This window comes from Capricornis sumatraensis, chromosome 9, assembly GCF_032405125.1.
Source record: "Capricornis sumatraensis isolate serow.1 chromosome 9, serow.2, whole genome shotgun sequence".
NCBI lineage: Eukaryota > Metazoa > Chordata > Mammalia > Artiodactyla > Bovidae > Capricornis > Capricornis sumatraensis.
The window spans coordinates 42,313,823-42,331,282 of NC_091077.1; the positions used below are offsets into that span (position 1 = coordinate 42,313,823).

At 50.8% G+C, this 17,460-nt stretch overlaps 1 protein-coding gene across 1 annotated transcript; it reads right to left on the bottom strand.

Moving 5' to 3' along the window:
• Positions 1-2,289: 2,289 nt before the first annotated feature.
• SH3BP5L (SH3 binding domain protein 5 like) lies at positions 2,290-16,373 on the bottom strand. Its single transcript, XM_068980426.1, has 7 exons — positions 16,302-16,373; positions 15,240-15,850; positions 8,549-8,611; positions 8,251-8,379; positions 6,413-6,574; positions 4,434-4,607; positions 2,290-3,904 (listed from the first exon to the last, which is right to left on the bottom strand). Exons 2-7 carry the CDS (start codon positions 15,420-15,422, stop codon positions 3,458-3,460), a joined length of 1,158 nt encoding a protein of 385 aa, XP_068836527.1. The 5' UTR covers positions 15,423-15,850; positions 16,302-16,373; the 3' UTR covers positions 2,290-3,457.
• Between the last annotated feature and the right edge of the window lie 1,087 nt (positions 16,374-17,460).

Here is a 17,460-nt window from a genome sequence, read left to right on the forward strand (position 1 = left end):
ACACATTTATTAGGTGCTGGGTGCCAGGGAGACTGAGGCCCCATTGCCCACTTGAAAAGGCCAGAACTCAAGAGTCATTATCACTATGACCATGATGTTACAAAAATGCAGAAGACTCCAGATCCCCATAACTTCATCTCTTGCTTACTTTAATATACTTTGACCATCCTGATAGTTCTCAGCTTTTTCTCTTCACAGTAAAACCTCCTAAGAGCTGACTACACCTGCGCCCTCCACTTTCTCACCTCTACTTCCTTTTGGCACCTTCCCTCAAAGGCTGAAGAGTTTGGACTCGACAGCAATGATCCCCAACCTTTTTGGCACCAGGGACCAGTTTCATGGAAGACAATTTTTCCACAGAGTGTTGGAGAGGTGGATGGTTTGGGAATGATTCTAAGGAGTTGCACAGCCTAGATCCCTCACAGGCACAGTTCACACTAGGGTTTGTGCTCCTATGAGAATCTAATGCCACCACTGATCTGACAGGAGGCGAAACAAGCAGTAATGCGAGTGATGGGGAGCAGCTGTAAATACAGATGAAGCTTTGCTCATTCACCTGCTGCTCACTTCCTGCTGTGTGGCCTGGTTCCTAACAGACCACAGACCAGTACTGGCCCATGGCCCAGGGGCTGGGGACCCCTGCTCTAGAGTCCAGCTGCCTCCATTACCTTCTATAAGGCTAAGGGCAGACTGGGCACCCCTCCTATGCCTGTGTTCTCATCTATGAAAAGGCAATAGTGGTGATGTCTACCCCTTAATGTGGTTGTGGTGCTAAATGGGTCAGCGCATATGCCTGGTACGTGGGCTACACAGTGCAATCCACTACTGGTACAACAGGGCTGGGGGCACACTGGCCCTGCTCAACCATTAGCGTTAACCCTCCTGTTCTTTTTCCACTCTTGCCTCATCTGGTAGGTGATCTTGCATGGAAAAACTGGTAGGCATGGCCAGCCCTTCTTTGGGGGGCTCCTTTGAATGAGGAGCCTTACAGGTCCCACACTGCCACGGACTGCATAGGGAAGCATGACCCTGGACCCACTTGGCCAAGGACACAGGCCATATACTCAGAGCAGCTTTTCCAGTGATAAAGCAAGTATTTGGCAACCAGCTACCTTATCGCATTTCTCAATTAAGAAGTCAGGCCAGGAAAGGCAGTCTCACACCTGGACAGTCTTGTCAAAGGGTACATGGAGGCTCCTAATGGCCCATCTACCATCTGAGGGCACCAGGCTCACTCCTCTGCCCTCCTGTCCCTTTAACTGCTGGCCTTCACCTTGCCCCTTAAAGGTCAAGATACCCATTTCCCACTCAGTCTCTCCCCTTCCTCCTCGTTAGCATCTTCTCCATCCCTCAGCTGACTTGCTCCTCAGCTGGCTATAAATGCAGGCTCACCTCCGGTAGGGCTCAGTTGAAAGCCTTCACTCCACCTCTGCACCTTTTGAAGTTCTTGTCTTTTCCCCAACCTGATTCCACTCGATGCTTCACAGGCTGCCGGTCCAAATGTACTCAAACTCCTCCTGACCCACAACAGGTCAAGCCCTGACTTGAGTCACCTTTTACCTATGTTAAATTTTAATTTCAGACAAATGACAATGTGTATGTCCTAAACACTGCAGGGAGGCAAAAATACTGTCTTATCTGGAATGCAAGTTTAACTGAGCATCCTGTATATTTGCTAAATGCCGCAACCCTACTTGTCCCTCCCCTTTATTTATGCTCATGTTCAGGATTGGCACCATCATCTCATCTGCACCACCGGTGGCTGACACACCCATACCACCCTGCAGAGAGGTAGTTGTTGGGGGGGTGGGGGAGAGTGTTCCCGGACACCACTGACCTGGTGTGCATTCACCCCAGCCCTGTGGCCATAAACCTTCCCTCCTCTCATGGCTGGAAGTTTGATCCATCTCATCCTTCACCTCCCAAGAGACCTTCCCTGACTACTCCATCAAAACGCACCTCGCTTCACCCTGCTTCTCCCTTCTCTCCATCTTCACCCCTTTCTCCTCTTCCCTCCCCTGAAAGAGACAATAAACATTACTGTTACATAAACTATTTTATTTAAATAAAATCAGGGGCAGACCCTTTCCCCCCATACACACAGGCACATGCATGCACGCACGCACGCCCACATCCTCCTCCATTTTCCCTCCACCCATGGCCACCTCAAACCTGGCAGTTCTCATCATGACCATCCTGTTTTAACCCTGGGACAGAGAGACAGCCTCTATTTGAAGGCCCTGCCCCAACCCACCCCAGCCCTCCTCGTTGATGGCAGCGGCACACAGGCCTAGGCACAAATTCTCCTGTCCAGAGTCCAGCTCTCAGCCCTCCTGGGGTGGGACAGGAGGATTGGTTCCCCAAGGCACCCAGATCCAGTGTAGCTTCCCTGCCTTTCCCCCACACAGCATGGGAGTGCCATCAGACACCTGAAACTGCTCCCTATGGAGGGTGGGTTCCCTCACTGCAGGCCAACCCTGCCCTGTATCAGCAGAGGCTCTGCAGCCAAACCTGAGCATCCCCCAAGGGATTCTGGACTAGGTATGGTTTGGTTTCGGGAAGAGTGAGGGAGAGCAATTGAGCACCAAATTCCCTAACTCCACCCGACAGAAGAATGCTGAGATTTGGTTCAGCATCCTCTACCCAGAAAAAGTAAACAGACCTAACTCCACAGCAGAAATGGAAAGAGCTTCAGCCATCAGAACCTCACTACATCTCCACCCCCCAACATGGACCCACTAGCACCTTGGCAATGTTGGACACAGCCCAGCTGGGGAAACACAATGCACACAGGCGCCCGTTTGTAGTGTTGGTTGACAATGGGACTGGGCTTCACCTTCGGACACCAGTATCCCTCAAGTCCTGCTTTGAGGCACAGGTGGCTTCGGTCATAAGGAGGGAGCACTAAAGGGATGGGTGGTGTCTTCCAGAGGCACACAGTCCCGCAGCATTTCTCACATGTTACCCATGAGCAGGCTGGGACAGAGGATGGGCTGCTGGAGGGTTCCGCAACATCCCAGGAACCACCTGGGAGATGAGTAGGCGGGAGGGGGACCCATCCATTCACTCAAGCTGGGGGGACCAAGATGCTGGGACCCAGATCCAGTGCCCACCTTCTCTGATGGTTTCCCTGTGCCGCCCAGACAAATTTCCCTGAGGGGAAAAACCAGACAGAAGTCAGAAAGAGGGCAGCAGACAGACAGACTGTGAAGGACCAACACGGGGAAAGGAGATGTCAGAGCCAAAGACAAGCCTTCTGAAAGGGTAAGGCAAAGAGAGCTGCCACCTGTGGGGGCAGGGCAAGGTGAGAAAGCCAGGACATATACAACAGACTCAAGACACAGCCAACCTGACCTCTCTGGGGGACGTAAGGACCCGAGGAGAGGGAGCTGGGAACCTGCAGGGCCCTCCTTGGGCCAGTGGTGGTATGAATGCATCAGCCACCCTGAGCACCGGGCTACAGGCTGATACTGCGCTGGTGGCGACCTCCACGACCCCCACTCCGGGGACCCAGCTCCTGGCCATCTAGACTGGTGTGGTCCGAGAGACCTCGCAGGTGCTCCACGGAATCGCACTTCTGCAGGTCCGAAGCCACAGTGCGCAGGCTCAGCAGGCTCAGCGTGTCCGTGTCCGGGGCAGCGCCAGGCCCCAGGCTGACGCCTTCCTCCAGCCCTCCACCCTCCGCCCCCTCGATGATCCCGCTGTCCGCATCCTCGCCACCATCAGGCCCAGCCTCCGCCCCCACTGGAGAGGAACGCCTCTGGCCCGGGGTATGAGCAGGCTGGCCCCGGCGCCGCGCATGAATCTGCTCGCTGATCTGCTCCAGGTTGCGCAAGGCGACTGAGTAACGGGTCTTGGCCTGGGCCACCTGCTGCTCCAGCTCTGTCACCTTGGCCTTGTGCTCCTGCAGAGGGAGGGTCAGAGTCAGGCGACCCTTGGGGCAACTGTCTGAGGCCCCTGGAGCTGCCAAGTCCTCTCAGACCCACTGAGATGTCCCTTCTCCAATCTTGGCTCTGCAAATCCCCAACCACTAATCTGCAGTGCAGAACCAGCCCTACCCAGCCCCTCTTCCCTCCTCTTCTTCCTGGGATCCTCCTTCCCCAGCAATCTGCCCTGGTCCTACCTGGCATTCCAGGGTCTGCCTCCCAGGTCTTCATTCCCATCCACTGTTCCCGTTCCCTATCTGGCCAATTCCTCTCCCCTTTCTCTCTGGTTTCCCCCAATTCTCACTTCTTCTCCTTTACATCCCTTCTCTGTCAGCATCCATTCCCCACCCCCACCTCCCATTCCTGTGGAATCATTCTGAGCATACTTGTCCCACGACACCGGCCTGGTGGATGGCCCAGAGAAACAGACCAGTGTCCCCTTCACCGGCCCTCCCTTTCTGTGCCTGCTCCCTCCCATCTTCCGCCCCTCCCCCCACACTCAGCTACCTCCAGGATCTGGCTGAACTGGGCCTTGAGCTCAAAGTAGGGCCGGCTCTTGCCAATGGCGCGGCGGAGGGTCTTCTGCAGGGCCTGAACCCGAGCCTCGGCCTGCTGGCACAGCCGCGTCACGCGCTGGTGCTCCCGCTCACCACGAAGCCGCTCTTCCTCTGCCTCGTTCACCTGGGCCAGGTGGGGCGGAGCACACACACCACTGAACACGGACCCACACTCCTGCCCCTATAGCCTGCCCAGTCTGTCACTCCAAATGGTAAACTGTCTACAGAGCCCGGAGAAGGCACTGAGCTCCCAAGGCACAAGAGAACTGTGAGTCCTCGCGCCTGCCTGCTGTTACCTGCGCAACCCGCCACCTCTCAGCTTCGCTGCCGCCAGGAGGGGCCGAGGTCCTCAGCCCACTCACGAGCGTGCAGGAAATGTCCATCCCTCTGTGACACATCTGCCACATCGTGGTCCTCAGAGCTCACCCTTGGGGGTTGGGGGGAGGGAGGAGCCTCACTGGGAGAGCCACAGCTCTGCACTGGGCTCCCCGGGTTTCCATGTCCAAGCAGCTAACAGGCAAGGACTCCAGCCGCCGCATCCACCAAGACCAAGGAGTCGACCTCACACACACACAGCTTCAGCAAGCAACCCCTCCCCCAGTGCTGTGTGAGCTCCAGAGAAGTGGAACTCCTGCTCTCATGTGACCCATGGGCCTGAACTAAGGAGCACACAAAAGAGCTTGAGAAATGACCACTCCTCAGGAGCCGACACTTACTCCTGCAGAATAAATGATTGTGTCATCTCAAACATTTTTTTTTAGGTGTGTTTTTTTTTTAATGTGGACCATTTTTAAAGTCTTTATTGAATTTGTTACATTGTTTTATCTTTTGTTTTTTTTTGGCCACCAGCCATGTGGGATCTTAGCTCCCCCCACCAGGGATCAAACCCACACCTTCTGCACTGGAAGGTGAAGTCTTAACCACCAGAGAAGTACACCCCCCCACCCTACCCCCACCTCCACCCCCCCAAAAGAATTCTTGTGTTGAAATCCTAACCTTAATGTGGGCCCTCTAAGAAGTGATTAGCTCAAGAGTGGGGAGCTCTCACGAATGAAATTATCTGCCTTATAAAAGAGGCTTCAGAGAGCTCCCCAGGTCCTTCAGCCATGTAATAATATAGTGAAAAGACAGCTGGCCATATGTGAAGCAAGAAGCAGGCCCTCAGCAAACACCAAAGCTGCCTGTGCCTTGATCTTGAAATATTCTAGCCTCCAGAATATAAACTTTTGATGTTTAAGCCACCCAGTCTGTTATTTTGTAGTAAAGCCAATGGACTAAGACACTTGCTCTTTACAAGGCGAAGGTGGGAGACTAGAACTGATGCCAGGGATCCTCCCACTCCCCAGCCCCCACAGAAGCGAAGCGAAAGTCTCTCAGTCACATCCGACTCCAGGCCAGAATACTGGAGTGGGTAGCCTTTCCCTTTTCCAGAGGATCTTCCCAACCCAGGTATCAAACCCAGGTCTCCCACACTGCAGGTGGATTCTTTACCAGCTGAGCCACAAGCAAATCCCATAGAAAAGACTGGAAATAATACACAAATTATAAAAGGTACGCTGGCAGAGCTCAAAACCAAGAAAGGAAGAATATTCAGAAAATAGAAACAAAGGGTCACAGCTAAACATAACAGAGGAGAGTTGAATCCAGAGCATTCAGGAATGAACTACTTGAGTCACTCCCACGTCTGGAGGCAAAGATTCAAGAAGAGCCGAGAAGGACCTTCTAAGTCAAAAGGAAGTATATATGGGACACAAGAAGGCCAAACAGGGCAGAGAGCTAGGACCAGACTTTTCCTACAACAGAATCAAAACTGAGGGAAGGCAGGAGCAGGAGAGAGACAGAAAGGAGTGAGGAAGGTGACAGGATTCAGGGAAAGCAAACGAAGTACCAGAACTGGCAGAAGGGACCAGTTGGCACTGCCTGGCTCACCTTGCAGGTGGCATGGTTGAGCATCTCCTGCCATGTGGGGTCCAGCCGGTTCTTGTCAGCCATGACGCCCTGCTCAGCCACAAACACCATCTCCCGGGCAGCGTTGTGCATGCTCACAGCCCGCTCATACCGCAGTGCTGCCTTCTGTGTCTCCTGCTGGGCCTGGGAGGGAGGGTGGGGAAGGACCTCAGGAGACTGAGCTGCAAAGACCCCTAGCTGCCCATGGAGACCCTCCTTGCCCAAGGACAAGAGAAGGAAAAAGGCCCACTGTAATGTTGGCTTCACCTCCCAAACTGCACTAAGGATAAGTGCTGAGGAAGCAAAATTCTACAAAGAATATGTTCCAAGGGTAAGCTACGAGAAGAAATACATGTAGAAATAGAAGGATACTGCCACTGGAGGGCAAAGCGTAAAAAATCCAGCACTCTCCAAGGCTGCTGGACTTTTGCCCTAGAAAGAACAAAGAAAACTCCACACCTTTTAGTTGGAAGGTGGTTAGTTGATGGTTGAGACCATCAGCTCCAGTCCAGCAGATGAGCTGAATGAAATAACCAGACAACTGCTTGGAGATAGTCATCATAACATAGTTACCAAACAAAACACTAGAAACAAACCTAAGTTTTCAGTTATAGGAAACTGGTTAAACAAATAATAGTTCATCTAACATAAGAAAATCTTAAGTTCCTAAAAGCAATGTCATGGATGGGTAATTCTTGACATGGAATCATGTCCTCAAATAATAAAGAGATAAAAACAGTACATGTGTGATCCCATTTTGGCAGGATTTATTTTTTAAAAAAATTTTTTTTAGCGATTATTTGTGCTGTATTAATCGCATTTCTATTTTCTGTTTCATGATGTTTTGATATCTTGGAGGTCTTCCTGGCCCTTCTAGGGCTGCCTAACGTCCAGAGACAGTGAACTACTCTGTGAGCACACTTTGTATATGCAAATCCACCTATCTGAAGCCCATCACCTACTTTATCTAACTCTCTTAAGCCAGTATTTCCCCTGCTCTACTGGAGAAGGAAATGGCAACCCACTCCAGTATTCTTGCCTGGAGAATCCCATGGACGGAGAAGCTTGGTGGGCTACAGTCCATGGGATCGCAAAGAGTCGGACACGACTGAGTGACTTCACTCACTCACTCACTCCCCTGCTCTAAATCACTGAAAGGCTAGGTACCAGAAAACTAAAGACCTTCCCCATAGTCCAGAGCCTGCCTCTGTTATTCAAACTGGCCAATCCTAAATTTGCTCAAAGCTGCCTACCCTGTCTTACCCACTCCTTCCCGTGAAAACAACGATAAGGGCTCTACAATAAAAGCTCTGAGACAAGCTTTCCCCTCACATTTTCTGCCTCCTCACCCACTCAGGTGCTTCCCCATGTAGTCCTGAATAATCTGACAGGGGGTGCCATTGCCTTCTCCGTCTATTCTCTTAGGAACTAAGTAATAAACTTTTTTAAGGCAGTTGTCTCTGTGTCTGTCACCTTACCATACTTGACTAAAACAACTTTCAGGTACAAAAATCACAAAACATGCATGTGGTTGGATCTGGAGAGATTCTGGTTCGCTTATCTTTTTTCATAGTTACAAGTTACACTCACAGCCTTCCAATAGTGACCCCATATTATTTATATAAAGAAAAATTTAAAAAGAAGGAAATAGGGTCAAAGAGTGGAGAAGTAAGCAAAGAGAGCATGAACCAAAGGGGATACAAGAGGAAAAGATAACTAGAAAAGGTGCTCTGTCTCACACCCCATACAGAGACAGAAGACTACAGGGCCAGGCTCTGCATGCAGCCCCCCACCCCAGAACGTGGGTCAGCTGGCCGTACCTCCTTAGCCAGCCGCCGAGCTTCATAGTAGGGCCTGGCCTTCTCGATGCAGCTCCCTAAGTGGGAGCCCTGCGTGTTGAGCTTCCTTGCTGACTCCTGCAGGATCCTCCGGTAGGTGGTCCTGGCCTCCTGGCAAAAGAATAGGGACACAGGCAGAGGGAGGCATGTGCATGGGTCCTAACCCCTCTTGTTTTTCACACATGCCCCTTCCCCTGCCACTGTACTGAAAGAGGACAGAAAATGATGAAAGCACCTCTGGAATCAGCCCAAGAGTGTGAGGAAAAGGAGCATCACTCACATCCAGCTGCAGCTCCACTTGGTTGATTTCCTCACTGGCCTGGTTCAGATGCTCCAGCTCCTCCTGCCACAGAGAGAGGCAGAAAGTTAGAGCAGCAGAGGAAAGCAGCCTCATATGAACCAGGCAGGGCAGGAACATGGGTACAGAGGGAAAGCCCAGCCAAGTAGGGAAGGGAAGAAATGGAACAGGTCACTGTCAAATGGCTTCTTGTCAGAGATCTAATAACATACAGCTTCTTGTAATTCTCACAATTCCACCTCTGTATCATGCAGTAAATCCCCATTTTAAGGACAAGAGAATTGAGGTTCAGTACGGAAAACTCCTACGCACACAACACAGTGGCAACAAGCCTGCTGCCATCAGACTGTACCACCTCCTCCTCCTCCTCCTCCAGCCAGGAGTCTCCTCAGAGCTAATGGTCTCAGTCCCAGGCAAGGAGAAACCCCTGGGCCCTACTCACCCAGCACATTTTTACTACATACTTACACACTCAGCACCATGAAACCTAGAATTTAGAGCACAAAGATGCAGCAACAGGCCCTTGGTCATGTGAGGAGCCATAGGAGAGGAGGGCATGATAAGGGCTGGGAACCAAGAGCAGAGCAGGTGACCAGAGCAGGCAGGTTGTCAGGAGAGAAGCCAGAGAGGCTGGGCACAGGGACAGGATACTCGGACTTCTCCCAATGGCAGGGGCAACCTCTCAGAGCTTGATGCCCCCAGTGGTTTAGGAAGGCAGACTTGGGCAATGTAGGGAAAGCTTGGAGGGGCCAGAGAGACAAAAGTGGAGGCTGTCTAAAGTACTCCAGGTGGGAAAGGAGAGGGCAGATCCCTGGGAAATCCAGGATGCAAAATTATTAGGACTTCGTGAACAATTAAGTTCAAGATCAGGGAAGAACACATGGTTCTAACTGCTTGGGCGGTGGTGACAGAACCCCAGGTCCCCACATAGTAGATCCTATGGCAAGGAGGGAGAGCCTCAGGAAGAAGTTCACCAGACACACTGGCCTGAACTCCTCACTGGCCCCAAGCACTGGCAAAAGCAGCAAAAACCACCCATGCGTTTCAGTGGCAGGGAGGGTGCTGGCCTGAGTATCCTCCCCTCCCCTTGGTCAAGTTCCTGGGGCCCAGGGAGCCAATGACACTCCCGAGGAAGAGCAGTGCCTAGAGAGATGCCTGGTGCTCAGCTATAGCTTCCTCCTCCAGAAGCCCTGGACAGGCCAGCAGTAGCCAGCCTGGTGTCTGCCTGCTGCCCATGACCACGCCCTACACTCCACCTGCACCTGGAAGTGAGGAACGCTGCCATCACTGCTCCTGCATACTTCATTTGGCCCTTTCAAAAGCCCACTGTGTGATCCCCCTTTAGTCCTTTTATTTCTGTACCTCACCTCAAGCTCTAAAAGATCTGAGTCAGCAAGTAAGAATGCAAGAAATCAAGCTATGTGCTCTAATTACAGTGTAAGATAGAACACAGAGGAGGAAACATGCAACAAAACCAGGAACAATGATATGAAAATACGCATACTCACAACAATGTAGACTCTGCCTCAGAGAGGACACAAACTTGTCTCTAAACTTTTCAGAACAGAGATATCGGACAGAAATAGAATGTGAGCCTTATACGGAATGTTCAGTTTTATAAAAGCCACTTTTGTAAAAGAAAGAAAACCACCAAGATGAAATTTTAACAGTGCATTTAACTCAATATATCTAAAATAATAACACAGTTTCAACCTGTTATCAACATAAAATAATAATTACCAATATTGTAACTTTTTATTTTAAACCATGGCTTTGAAATCCACATGCATCTGACCTTAGAGCACAGCTTAACGTGGATAGTTGGATGTGGCTCCTGTACTGGTCTGTGTAGATCTAGAAGCTAGTGCACAGGATTCACTGATTAGTCACACAACTCAGTGCTCATAAGGTAACAACTGGCCACTGTGGAAAACAGGCCACTGGTGTGGCTCAGAGGACCCCAGAGGAAGCCTGGGGCAGTGCCAACACCAGCCTACACACACACAGCTTTGAGTTTCACAGTGCCTTCCAGACAGGGACGTCCCCTTCAGCTAATGAGATCACCACAAAGAAACTGTCAGAAAAGACAATTCCTGTCTGGTTGAGAGGCAACCAGGCCCTCTTTGGGCTCTGCTTTCTGTGGCTGAACTTGGCCCACAGGGAGTTTCAGATATCTAAGGGAGGAGGTGACCAGTCCTTTCAGCAGTTCCCACTGGAATACTCTCTAGCTCATCCCATTCACATGTGATAGATGGGGCAGGAGCAGGGAATCAGGGATGGAGTTGGGACCCAGGACTGGACCTATGATCTGGCTTTCCTGCTACTATTGATTACATTCCTAGGACTAATGATGTCCTTAGATGGATACCTCGAAGACAGGAGTACCACCACCTAAGGAAACCTACAGTCCTGGTAAGATAATAGTAATTTTGGGGGAGAAGAGAAAGAGGTGGGTAAAAGGCACCCTGTAATGTTCCTCTGAGCAAACCAAGGTCTAAAACAGGATCCCATTTGGTTCCACAGCCCAAAGCACTCCCAGACCCTGACAAGACCATCAGAGGAGTGAATGGCAAGTCATCGTCACTAGAAAGAAAACGAAAGACTTTGGCTCTTGGTCTACAGAAGCAGGCATGTATGTCTTTCTATACTGAAACTTGTACCCACGAAGCACCTCCAGCAATTTAAAAAGGCTTCCTATTGACTCTGAGGTCTGCTCCTCAGAGGCACAAAGCTCTAACAGGATAAGGAGACTGGGGAGAGAGCAGGCTGGAGGGCAAAGGGTTAAGGGATGGGGTAGCCAGGCTGAGGCAGACCGAGGGCAAAGCACAGCAGGAAGCCAACAAGCGCCCAAGGCTCTGCTTTGGACCACTGGCAACATATTCCATTTGGCCTGCTGCACCAGGGACTCCTGGCACCGGACTGAAATCGAATTCGAGGAGGATGAAGTCTGAGTCAGCATTCACCATCCATCAGTGAGCCTGCAGCCCGCAGGGAGGGTGACCTTCCCTGAGCACACCAGGCTGATGCCCAGGATGCCAGACCACTGAGTCAAAGGCAGTTAGGAGACAGATGCTCTTGCCCAACTTGTGCAAGCCATTAAAACACTCAAGGCCAAAATGAAGTATAATCTTATAAACTGTGTTGTACACCTGAAATTTATATAATATCCTAAATCAAATATTGGTATATCTTGATTTTTAAAAAAAAAACCCAAGTCCACAGTCAGTCAGGAGGATTAGGGTGATACAGGACCTAAAGACTTAGAAATAATGACCTCCAGAGCAAGCTAAACTAAACATTTCAGACAATCCAGAGATTGCAAAGTCACTCTGAGGAGGAGGAGGTGAATGAAAGCATCTACTTACCTGAGGAAAGAAATGTGTCCATCACAAAGAGGGCTGAGAAAGGTCATAGGAGAGAAGACCCAGGCCCATCCCAGTACTACCCTCCTCTATTCCTTCCTGCCACTGGGACCTTACCTCTCAGAAAGCTAAGGCCCAGCCTGGATGCCTCAGAAAAACTGTGCTGAGGTCAAGGCACAGAGAGACATCCAGTGGACTCCCCTGGGGTGCAACACACTTCAGGTAGGCCTACAGCTGGCAGCCACCTGGCTTCCCTCCAACTTCCAGAAGGATTCCAGACAACTTCCAGGCAAGAAGGCACAAGCTGTCTGTCTGCCAAGAATTCCCATTCCCCACGCCAGAAAGAGCCTGGGCCTAAGGGACCATTTCTGAGAGTTCCAGAAAATACCTGAATAGGGTCTCCATCCTTGGGCTATCCTTGGATCAGTGGATTCGCCCAGGCCACCAGTCATAACTTCTCACCCCAAACAAGAGGAGAATGTACATGTCTGGCCGAAGCTCAGGAACGAGTGTTTCTAAACTTCCCTGGGAGGTACTGATGGATTTGTGGGTAGAGACCCACTGAACGCACCAATCTATTTAAAGTGCTAAAATATAGGATCAGGATAACATGATCTTGCATACTGTCAACACTACAAAGAAACTCAAAAGACACATACCCAATGTCTTTCTCATCTAGAAGAGCCCAAACCCAGATCTGAAGGCCATCAGCCTTCACCATGAAAGGCGCTCCTCACATCAAGCTGCCTCTTCCACCCAGCAAAAAGACGCTGCATCTCTGCTGAGGCCAGAGCACTAGACTAGCCTCATCAGCGAGGAAGGCCTCTACAATAAGACCTTGCCTCCCTACATAACCTACAACATTCCACAACGTGCCTCCTGGTTTAGCAACAGGGACTAGGGTCCTTCTGTCCGTCTTGCTTCATTAACACTGCAGGCTCACTCAAGGCAAGGTGAATCTTACTCTCGCTCAGTATTCTCTGACCCTCACTACTGCTGCTGCTGCTAAGTCGCTTCAGTCGTGTCCGACTCTATGGGACCCCATAGACGGCAGGCCACCAGGATCCCCCGTCCCTGGGATTCTCCAGGCAAGAACACTGGAGTGGGTTGCCATTTCCTTCTCCAATGCATAAAAGTGAAAAGTGAAAGTGAAGTCGCTCAGTCGTGTCCGACTCTTCGCGACCCCATGGACTGCAGCCTACCAGGCTCCTCCGTCCATGGGATTTTCCAGGCAAGAGTATTGGAGTGGGGTGCCATCGCCTTCTCCGCTGACCCTCACAGAGTTCACCAAATACAACTGTCGATGATGATGGAAATGTTCTACATCTGCCCTGCCAGCAACACCTGAGGAACTCCATTTTTTAATTGATTCTTAACTGAATGTAAGTATCCACATGCAGCTAGTGGCTACTTTATTGAACAGTGCAGCATTAAAGTTGCCCTTTAACACCACCACCTTTGCCTGTGTAGGCAATGGAAAAATACACAGGAGCAGAAGCGACAAAGCAAAGAAACCACAACTTATTCTCCTCTGCAGTTGAGCAAGGAATGATGCAAAGGGGAATATGAAAAATGTCAACAGGTCCTCCTCCCTGACAAAGAGATCTCTTTCTCAAAGCAAGACCTACAAACTGTCATCAAAGATAGGCAACAGAGTTTGTGAAAGAAAAGAATCACAGGACAGAGTCAGAGCAGAGCAGCAAAGAGTTGTGCAAATAAGCTACACCAAGCCTTCACCTTACAAATGAAGAAAAGGCGGCTCAAAAAGGTTATGTAACTTACATGAAAATCACAAATCATAGGGCTAGAGGATGCTTGAATCTCAGCCCAAGGCTTTTTTCACTACGACTTGTGTCCTAGGCGGCCAATATATCTATACAGAACTAGCAGGAGAAATTGAGTTGTTTTCAATGCAATGCCCATGAAACAGAGCAGAAATAAATTACTGACTCATGCCAGTAAACAAATGGCTCACCACTGCTACACTATCAGCACAGTTTCCCCACACACGTCCCAGGAAACTCCACCAAGAGAAAGCAGGAAGGATGCTAGGACTAGCTTTGAAACCTTCCTGACTCACTAAAGTAACCTAATAAAGGTCTGTTGACAGAGAAGCCAAGGAATGAGAGCGCTGGGAGGCTCTTACTCACCTGCAGAGGTGTGAATCACTGCCACATCAGAATCTGGGGGATGCTATCATACCAAACAACAGACTCAGGCCCCAAACATACAGGAGCACCCTGGCTCTCACCTGCCTAAACAGCTTCTCCAGGGGACTCTTCCCTGCCACTGTCCAGAAACACCACAATCCAGCCTCAGCCAGTCATGTATCTACCACGTGTGCTGCCTGTCCTCCTCCTCCACTGCCTCCTTCACAAAGTTCTGCCCCTCTGCTGCTGCTGCTGCTAAGTCGCTTCAGTCATGTCCGACTCTGTGCAACCCCAGAGACAGCAGCCCACCAGGCTCCCCCATCCCTGGCATTCTCCAGGCAAGAACTGGAGTGGGTTGCCATTTCCTTCTCCAATGCATGAAAGTGAAAAGTGAAAGTGAAGTTGCTCAGTCGTGTCCGACTCTTAGAGACCCCATGGACTGCAGCCCACCAGGCTCCTCCGTCCATGGGATTTTCCAGGCAAGAGTACTGGAGTGGGTTGGTATCTGCCCCTCTACCAACTAGTAAATGCTCCAAGGCAACAGATCAGCTCTTCCACTTGTTTGATTGACCCAGCATCCTCAAAGCAAGAAATGTGTATTATGAAGGATTGACCACACCTGAAATAACTCTTCGCACACATCAGATTTCCTTACAGGCCTAAGCCTGGTGCCACCTTTATAAGACATGAAGAGTCTCACCTTTCACAAATAAGAATGTCCCTGGGAGGCACTGATAGGAAAGCAGGAGAGGGGAAAAGATTCAAAATTGCCTCCAATCTCAAAGCCATCTTCTCTCACATCCCATTTACACTGCATCTCTGAGTCAACAGCCCCTTAGCGTATTTGGAAAAGAAACAACAGTTCTACTTTCTTTTGACCTAAAGTGTGCTTCCTACTGCCAATTTGTCACTTCAATTTATCAGTAAAGCCAGCAGCAACACATCCCAGGCACTCAGGCCCAGCCTCTCTCTGTACTCCCACCGCACACAACTCTTTCAGCACTGTGACACTATACTGCAATGATTTGTTGACAATCACTGTTTTCTTTTCCTGCCCCAGTGCACTGGGAAAAGAATAAGTCTAACTCCTCACTTATCTGACAGTTCTTCAGGAAAGCTAGAATCTAATTTCCCTATCCTCCCCCAGCTCAGTCTTCTCACCTGTATTCTAGGATCCAGTTCTTCTTCTTCTCTTGGGGACAATTTGGATTCACTGCTGTTGCTTCCGCCTCCTCCAGGCTCCTCTGCAACTGGGCTCCGAGGGACTTCATCCTCTACAACCTCAGGCCGAAGCTCCCCCTGTGGGGTCTCCCGCCCCCCTGGAATCTGCCTGAGTTCAGCCATGCTGGCAGGGAGAAGGCACAGCCCTAAGCATAAAAGAGGACTGACATGCTGGGACCAGGGCCCCAGCTTGGGGCTTCTTGGGCTCTGGGTGGCAAGAAGGATTTCTCTTCTCAGAGAGTGGAAAACGAGGGCACAGGAAGAACCTCAGACTCGGTTAGAGGCCGAGATTCAAGTGGCCAGTGGGGTCCCAAGAGCTATAGCTTTGTATATGCAAAAGTCCTTCCCTCCCCGTCACAGGGAGTCCACCAGGAGAGATCCGGAGCAATAGCTCCGAGGCGGGGGGCAAAGGGGGCCTGGATCCTGGGCCGAGGCCTGCGAGGAGGAGCACCATTCGGGAGGGCGGAGGCAGGCGCCTCCAGGCTGTGGTGGCAACTGGAGAGAGAAGGCTGGGCCTGAGCAGAGGCTGCTGGCTAAGAGTCTCTGAGGAGCTGCAGGGGAAACAATGGCCAAGTACATAGTCAGCATTCGAACGTCGGTTACCAGCCTCTTTCCACCCTTCAGCCTCCCAAGGACTTTACTACCTTCCTCCCACACCTCCATATTCCGACCAACCCCCTCAACTCCTTTCCCGCGTCCCAGGATCTCTGGCCCCAGCCCCTCCCCCACCAGCGCCTTCCAGACTTTCCTCCGCATCCTAATCCTCTCCATCATTTCCCCCAACCCTTCCCCAGCCCGCGTCATTCCACCCCAGTAAGGCTTTGCAAATCACCTTTTAACCCCCAGCCCCACCCCACCTCCTCTTCTCTCTCCAATTCTGCGGACAACCCGAGCCTCGCATTTCCAACCCCCGCTCTTCCCAAATCACAAGGACCCTGGCCGCAAGCCTCCTACACAGCCAGGCGCAAAGCCCGCCCTCTGTTCGACTTTACCTCAGTTTACCTTCTCGTGCGCGGATCTCCGCTGCAAACAATCTTCCCCCGCCCTCCCCGCAACAAGCTGGTCCAACCAAATACAACGAGGCCGAAAGGAAGCGGAAATACATCATCCTGTTAAAAAAAAACGCCCTTCTTCCCTTTCGCCCCTCCCTCTCATGCTCTTCGGCTAACCAGGTTACGTCTGGATTCCTCAACGCTCATCTCCGCCTGCCCTCCGGTTTCCGTACAAAATGGTGTCTCACGGCGCTGACTCTCACCTTACATTGCCTCCAGCCCATCCTCTACCACTGATAAATGAAACTGAAATATGGGAGGGTTGTGCCGAGAAAAACTACGGAGGATAATGAAAGTCGAGGGACCCTGGTGAGTAGGGAAAGGTTGGAAATAAAACAGAGATTAGACAATTGCCTCAAAAAGAGTGGTTGCCATCTTGCTTTACGGTGCCGGGTTCTTGCTGCACCTAAAGCCGTTTCCGGCCTCGCCCAGGAAGTCGAAAGTGGGCTTGTGGGCATCTGGCAGCGGTGGCGCTTGTCTGAGTCCGGCCTCCTCGGACTGCGCTCCGCGGAAGAAGGGTTGTTTTTTCAGAAGTGACTCCCCTTATTCAAGTGAAGCCCGTGGTTCCCTTACTTAGTAACAAAGTCTAAATGGCAGCTCTGATATGTAAATCTCTTGCCGGCGTCCTCCCCCTGGCTCCCTCGCTGCACTTCGCCATCACCTCCCCGAGCCAGGCTCTGTCCCACTGAACATCGTTGCAGTGGTATCGCCGATTAATCCATGAGCACTGATTAGAAGTTTAGTTAGCTGAATTCAGTGCTCTCGTGCACTCTGTTCAGAAGCCCACGAGGAAGAGGAGTTTGTTACATGGTTTTGTGTATCAATGAAAGGACCTGACAACGTCACCACTTCCAGTGTCACCAGGAGAGACCTGAAAGGAAGGCTTCAGGTTGGGAGGTTTACTTTTACTAAAGATTTAACGTCCTCTGAGGTGAAGAAGTCAAATTGGCTGACTTTTCCTTCTTCCCTTGTGCACCCCTCCCTCCATCCCCTCCCCCCATGAATAACCATGTTAAAAAAAAAATTTTTTTAAGTAGACCCAAATATATTTTTAAGTAATTTAAAAGTGATTTTCTTCCCCCAAAATTGGAAATATTAGTTTTTAAATT

What these genes read in the sequence shown, in the direction of transcription:
- SH3BP5L (XM_068980426.1), bottom strand. Translation starts at nt 15,422, where the DNA reads ATGGCTGAACTCAGGCAGATTCCAGGGGGGCGGGAGACCCCACAGGGG. An exon ending in CTCGGCGGCTGGCTAAGGAG is followed by an intron (nt 6,575 to 8,250) that starts GTACGGCCAGCT and finishes CCTCCCTCCCAG; the next exon opens with GCCCAGCAGGAGACACAGAA. An exon ending in TCAACCATGCCACCTGCAAG is followed by an intron (nt 4,608 to 6,412) that starts GTGAGCCAGGCA and finishes CACCTGGCCCAG; the next exon opens with GTGAACGAGGCAGAGGAAGA.